Source organism: Lycium ferocissimum, chromosome 7, assembly GCF_029784015.1.
Source record: "Lycium ferocissimum isolate CSIRO_LF1 chromosome 7, AGI_CSIRO_Lferr_CH_V1, whole genome shotgun sequence".
Classification (NCBI taxonomy): Eukaryota; Viridiplantae; Streptophyta; class Magnoliopsida; order Solanales; family Solanaceae; genus Lycium; species Lycium ferocissimum.
This window is the reverse complement of record NC_081348.1, coordinates 22,038,783-22,046,097: the sequence shown is the minus strand read 5'-3', so window position 1 is coordinate 22,046,097 and position 7,315 is coordinate 22,038,783. Positions and strand designations below refer to the sequence as shown.

The 7,315-nt window shown below is 33.7% G+C and overlaps 1 protein-coding gene across 1 annotated transcript; it reads left to right on the top strand.

Annotated features, from left to right (window-relative positions):
• Positions 1-295: 295 nt before the first annotated feature.
• On the top strand, positions 296-3,517 carry LOC132063794 (pentatricopeptide repeat-containing protein At4g01030, mitochondrial). Its single transcript, XM_059456512.1, has one exon. The coding sequence runs from the start codon at positions 565-567 to the stop codon at positions 3,361-3,363; it is 2,799 nt and encodes a 932-aa protein (XP_059312495.1). The 5' UTR covers positions 296-564; the 3' UTR covers positions 3,364-3,517.
• The last annotated feature ends 3,798 nt before the right edge of the window (positions 3,518-7,315 follow it).

The window sequence follows — 7,315 nt, the reverse complement described above, 5'->3', positions numbered from 1 at the left end:
TCTTAGATTCCCCCTGATATAAATTGAGAAATGGTTCAAGTTCTCCTTTTTCACTTGTGGAATTGATTAAGTTTTAAACAAAGAAAATTAGCCCCAATAGAATCGAATAGATATAGAGAATTCAAATAATTAACTAACTAAATTGGAATTGAGATGTAGTTGATTAATGATTGGCTTGAGGAATATATATAAATCACCTACCACATCTTAAAACTTTCATTTGATTTTTTCCCCTATTCTATAGTTTTTCTCAAATCTTTTTCCTTCTCTCTTTTTATTTTTTCCGGCAAACAAAAAATTTTCTTTTGCCTTTTAGAGTATGTGGGGTCCATTGCATTGCTCAATTACTTAGCTAAAAAGTACACACTAGATAAACCTTATCCACTAAAGTAGATTCTTGATTTTCAGTCCTAAGAATTTATTTCCCTAGCCTTTCCCTTTCTGATTTTTCCTTCTAGTAGCTTTTGTTAGAGCCCTCCAAATTCTATTGTTTAAACTGTCATTTTTTTCACAATCAAGAACTAACCTTGAATGCCATAATTTTCTTCAAGCTCAAAAGCCACCATGGAGGCTGCTACCCCATTGTACCACTTCATTTCTTCACATCAGCCACTCACCCAAAATAAACCAAGATGCCATTCCACAAATTTTGGCCTTGTAAATACAGCAGAAACACTTACTGAAATTTCACCCTCAACTTCTCTTGAATCACTTTCTTCATTGCAATTTGATTATGATAAAAAGTTCCAGTCACTAAATTCAGTCAGAGCTATGCATGCCAAGATGATAAAATTGTCTAAAGAATGGGATACAGAGAAAAACATGCAGTATTTTATCTCAGGTTACTTGGAATTTGGTGATTTTCAATCAGCTGCAGTGTTATTCTTTGTGGGGTTTGCAGAGAACTATTTGTATTGGAATTCTTTCCTTGAAGAATATACATATTTTGGAGGAAACCCATGTGAAATTCTTGAAGTTTTCAGTGAGTTGCATAGTAGAGGAGTGAACTTTAACACTGAAATTCTAGCTTTTGTTTTGAAAATCTGTTCAAAGTTAAGAGATATGTGGTTAGGATTGGAAGTCCATGCTTGTCTGATCAAGCAGGGTTTTGATTTAGATGTCTATACAAAATGTGCACTGATGAATTTCTATGGGAGGTGTTGTGGGACTGAGAGTGCTAATAAGGTCTTTAAAGAAACATCATTAATGCATGACTCTTTATTGTGGAATGAAGCAATTATGGTTAATTTGAGGAATGAAAAATGGCAAGAAGGTTTACAAATGTTTCGCGATATGCAGGCTTTACTTGTTAAGGCCAATAGCTTAACCATTTCCAAAGTTTTGCAAGCCTGTGGGAAATTGGGAGCTCTTAATGAAGGAAAACAGATTCACGGGTATGTTATCCGTTATGCCTTAGAATCGAATATATTGATAAGCACTGCACTGATCAACATGTATGTGAAAAATGACAATCTTATACTTGCTAGACTAGTTTTTGATTCAATAGACAATCGTAATCTGCCTTGTTGGAACAGTATTATTTCGGGATATACTGCACTTGGTTACCTTGATGATGCGTTGGAGCTATTTCATGAAATGAAAAGTTCTAACATAAAACCAGACATAATAACATGGAACTGCCTTTTATCAGGTCATTTTCTTCACGGATCATATAGAGAAGTTTTGGCAATTCTGAGAAGAATGCAGAGTGCTGGTTATCAGCCAAATCGCAACTCTATAACTAGTGTTCTTCAAGCAGTGAGTGAATTAAGACATTTGAAAATTGGGAAGGAGATCCATTGCCATGTTATAAGAAATGGACTTGACTATGACCTGCATATTGCAACTTCACTAGTAGATATGTATGTGAAGAATGATGATTTGACATCTGCTCAAGCTGTTTTTGACTGTATGACAAACAGAAACATTTGTGCTTGGAATTCATTAATTGCAGGTTATTCCTGCAAGGGACATTTTGAAAAAGCTGGTGATCTTTTGAATCAGATGAAGGAAGAAGGGATTAAACCAGATATAGTGACATACAATAGCATGGTTTCTGGTTATTCAACGTCTAACTGCATTAAGGAAGCTTTGGGTATGATTAGAAGGATCAAAAGTTCCGGTATGTCTCCTAATGTCATTTCGTGGACCTCTTTAGTATCGGGTTGTTCACAGCAAGGATACTTCAGAGAAGCATTTGAGTTTTTAAGTCAGATGCAGGATGAAGGTATCAGAGTCAACTCAATTACAGTTGCAAGCTTACTTCAAGCATGTGCAGGTCTCTCTTTGTTACATATTGGGAAGGAGATACACTGCCTATGTATACGAAATGATTTTTTAGGTGATGTGTATGTATCTACGGCTCTCATAGACATGTACAGTAAGTGTGGGAACCTAGAAAATGCTCAGAAGGTTTTCCGGAAACTTGAGGACAAAACATTAGCTTCCTGGAATTCCATGATCACTGGATTTGCCATATACGGCCTAGGTACAGAGGCAATTTCACTCTTTGATAAAATGAGAAAAGCAAACATCCAACCAGATGCCATAACATTTATAGCTCTTCTATCTAGTTGCAAACATTCTGGTTTGCTTGATAAAGGTTGGAGATATTTTGATGATATGGAGACATGTTTTGGAGTTATCCCCACAATTGAGCATTATTCTTGCATGGTTGATCTTTTGGGAAGAGTCGGTTATCTTGATGAAGCATCGGATTTTATTCAGTCAATGCCAATGGAGCCAAACGCTGCTGTTTGGGGTGCTCTTCTTACATCATGTAGGATCCATGGAAATGTTGAGCTTGGAGAGATTGCTGCCGAACACCTTTTCAAGTTAGAACCATATAATGCAGCTAACTATGCCTTGATGATGAACCTCTATGCACTTTCAAACAGGTGGAAGGATGTTGACCGTATTAGAGACAAGATGGAAGCTATGGGAGTGAAAATCGGACCAGTATGGAGTTGGCTAAAAGTCAATCAGAGGATTCACATCTTCTCTACAGCAGGAAAATCTCATCCAGAAGAAGGAGAGATATACTTTGAGTTGTACAAGTTAATTTCTGAGATGAAAAAGTTGGGTTATGCGCCTGATACTAAATGTGTTTATCAGAACATTTCTGAAGTAGAGAAAGAAAAGGTGCTGCTTGGTCACACAGAGAAACTGGCAATTACATATGGATTAATCAGGACCAGAAATCCTGCACCTATTAGGGTGATTAACAACACAAGAATATGTTCAGACTGTCATACAGTTGCAAAATATATGTCGTTGCTGAGAAGGCGAGAGATTTTCCTAAAAGACGGTGTCCGTTTTCACCATTTTAGGGATGGTAAGTGTTCTTGCTGTGACTTGTGGTAGAGGTATGCCAAGCATCTTCTTCTCCTATAGCAGAAAACGAATGCTGTGTTGCACCAGTTTTGTACATGTAAAATTTTTTGATATATGAAGTTCATAGATATTGACAAATGTCATGAATACAGTGATAATTGGAATCAGTTTGAGCTTTATTATATCTCCTAGGCGGAAAGCTTGATCACGGTTCGATCTATTGCAAAGAAGAAGCGACTTAGTACTTCTATTTAGAGCAAGTACATAATTGTTTTACTAAGATAGACTCCCATGTATTTGTCCATATACTGTTCTCCACTCATTTACTAGAAAAACTTGCAGCATCTAATTTGTGAAGAGATCTTAGTGATCAGTAACTCTTTAAACTATCAAACAATACCAGTCTCATGACGACCATTGCTTCCAAGCAAACGTCAACACTGTTTAGAGGCAAAAATGAGCAAAAGGCGCAGTCTGTTTATGGAAAACCGATAAATAACTTTCCAGATTTCTTTCTTCATACCATGTTTGATTACAAGAAAGAAAGGGAAGAGATAAAGAAGAGAGGAATTCATTGCTGAATTTTTGTATATTTCATATCATTGTTTCTTTCCTTGTCTATATTTGCAATTTCCAGGGGATAATTTCTATAAAAAGCTATCATTTTTGTATGGAACTTTCTAAACCTAGTTCTTTAATTACCAATTGTTCTTCAATATATCTCTTACGGCTAAATCTAAAAGTTGCAGCGCTGCAGCCTGAAGCTATCTGGCACAAAAGGAGAGAACCAATAATGTCTCATAGTTCTGAGTTCTAACTCTATTGAAATGTGTAACATGTGAAGGGGTAAGAAGAAAGTTCACTTAACCATAGCACTATTAAGATAGCTCAAAGGAGAAGGGGGAAATTAATGTGCCTGTAACACGGTCTTTTTAACAGTGAAGCTATGTATTAACCATTCATCATTATTAGCCCAGAATGATTCCATGGATTCCCCTTCTGGAAGGAAATTAGGATGATTCACTTTCTTGGAAGCCTTGCACCCTCAATGAGACTGCTGCTGCTTGTGATATTGGTCTGATTAACCCTTGTTTTTTTCCATTCACGGATTAGAATTTCTTTTTTGTTTTTTACTAGCATATTGTGATAAACATAGATGACAGCAGTTACAGCCACTCTTTGGTCATAATTTATCTTCTTCAAATGTGATATTTTCTCCTCAGACCATCTTGCAACTACAACTTATGAAATTAATCATTAACAGCTTATGTTAAAATACTAATGCGGGTACCTAGCCCACTAAGTACCACACCTCTCGTGGCTCGCCTATAGAAGGTCTTATGGCAATCTCAAAACCTGTTGAAAATCAATTATTTGACATGTTGTCCCCAGCATATATATGGTGGACTATATTGAGGGAAAGAAATACAAGGTGCTTTGAAGATAAGAGCAATTCTATACCAGAAGATTAGGATGAATTGTTTTTTGTCTATTAACTTTTGGTGTTAAGAGAAACATGTAGATGTGGCAGAAACCTTAGTAGAATTTCTGGAATCCTTGCAACATGAACAGGGTCTTTTATAATCTATCTATATATATTATAATTGCGGGACAAAGGCCCGCTTACATGACACTCTCTAAATCCAGGAAACTCATTTATCTTTTTCCTCAGTTTTTTGAGTTTTTCCTCTACTTTTCCCAATTTATGCTATTTTTAAAAACCCAATAGTTACTTCAATTGCAAAACAACCGTTCGAATAATCAATGTCACTATGAGAAACCCAACATCCACTTCAATTCTAAATCAACGATTTTCTTAATTCTTCTCATTTATACACTAAAACGTTACTCCAATTCCTATCCAACCTTTTCTTACTTCTTCTCATTTGCGTGCTACGTTTTAATTGGAAAATTCCTCTCTTCACTATTAAAAATAACAGCAAATGGAAGGGTAGAGAAAATCTCCACTAGTCCATGAAGGTGGCAACAGTGATAACAAAGGACATGTTCTTGAGATTGCATAGTTATAATAAAATTATATTCTTTTGATGAACAAAATTCGGAGCTTACAAATTAATCTTTCCTCTCATCTCTTCATACTTGATAGTTGAATTCCGAGATATAATGCCTTTGTTTTTTTCCCTTTTTGAGTTTAAATTTTATGTAGAGGGTGGTGAAAAGTTATAATTAATCAAGGTGTCTTTTCTTACTTTGTGGAGTACGTTTCTGATGTTTAGCATGTTTATTGGTTTTTTTTTTTTTTTTAATATTTGCTGAAACAATGGTTGCAGTAAGAAGAAGAGATATGAAGGTAATACACATAAAAAAAAAAAATTAAAAAAAAAATCAACAAAAACAAAGGAAGATGGAAAGACAAAAGAGCAAAAAATAATACAGTAGTAAATGAACAAGATAAAGAAAAGAAAATATTATGTGAAAGAAAATAAAGATTAAATTCAGTTTGTATTAGCGTGCTTTTGAAGTTAACATTCTTTTTTTTTTTTTTTTTTTTACTATTAATTTTTTGTGAAAAATGGGATACAGAAGTCTGTTTCAAAGCCTAAAAAATTATATGAATCTTTAAAATATTGTGTTGCCTTTTTAGTTTTTATATCCAGGGAAATTTTAAATTTTATGGCGAGATTTCGTTGCTTTGCAAAATTATTATGCACGATTGGACTCGCAAAAATATATATGTGTCTTTATTGGTATACATATCCTGACATTCTATTAGCATTTCCATTGATACATATCCTGACATTCTATTAGCATCTCTTTCATTGTTTACTCCTTACCTTTGGAACAAATCCTATGACAATATCGAAGGATAAAAACTATATTGAGATAAATTTAATTTTCGTGCAAGAAGCATTGGTTTTTGTCCATATATTCTTCCCAATTTTTTGGTAGTGAGAGGCAGAAATATGTCATTTTATGAAGTTCAATGCACACATCTTATGGATTGATAGAGTTTTTTTTTATCGAGGAACAACCCCATCTGCTACACTACATCCTTTGGTGATGAGTTTTGTTTTCTTCAACAAACTGTTTGTGGTTTGTTTGGAAAATTGACACATCATGGTTTCTCCATTCTTATTTTTTTGACACGTAAAATATGAGAGCTACAAAATAAAAAATATTTAACCTTTTAAGGAAACAATTAAATATGAAAAAAAATAATTCAATTGTGTATTTTATTAAATTAAAGAATATTACGTATGTCAACAAGTGTACTCGCTTACACTATTAACTAGTATTGGTACCCACGCGATGCGCGGTCAATATTAAAGAATATTAATCATGAATTTTTGATGTCTTGTTGGAGATTCTTTAAACGTACTTTTAAAATTCATCTTATTTTTTAGCAATGCATTATACCTTATAACAAAATCCTTATAAAACTAAAGGAGATGAATTATATAGCCGTTCAGTAATTGGGAGTTACATCAGGATCATAAAATGAGGCTTCGGATAAATTTATAAAATTTCAAAATCTGAAATGTAGAATTAGATAATTCACTCAAGTTTTTTTTCCCGGCTTCTATCAAATAAAATATATATATAAAAAATACATTGTGAATGTAAAAAAATCAGATAAGCATTAACAATCAGATAATTCACAATTCCTAAAATACAAAGAGATCCGGGATGTTTAATAGACGAATTCAAGGGATATTGACAGATAAGATTATATATTTTTGCCATACATCAAACCACACACACTTGAACTTCTATATATGAATTTGAAAATGATCTTATGCTTTTCTGCAAAGGATCTTATTCATTAACTTTTCTCATCATATTCTAAGAAGCTTTTCCATATCAAATTCAAATAAGTCTTATCTTTCTCTATTTCTAAATTGAAATTATATATTTACATATTTTTCCTCTCTTTTTTAATTCATTGTTTAATGTTTTTGTGTTACCATTCTAAATGTTAGTATGTTACTAACCCTTTTATGTGCTCGCCACTTATTTTATA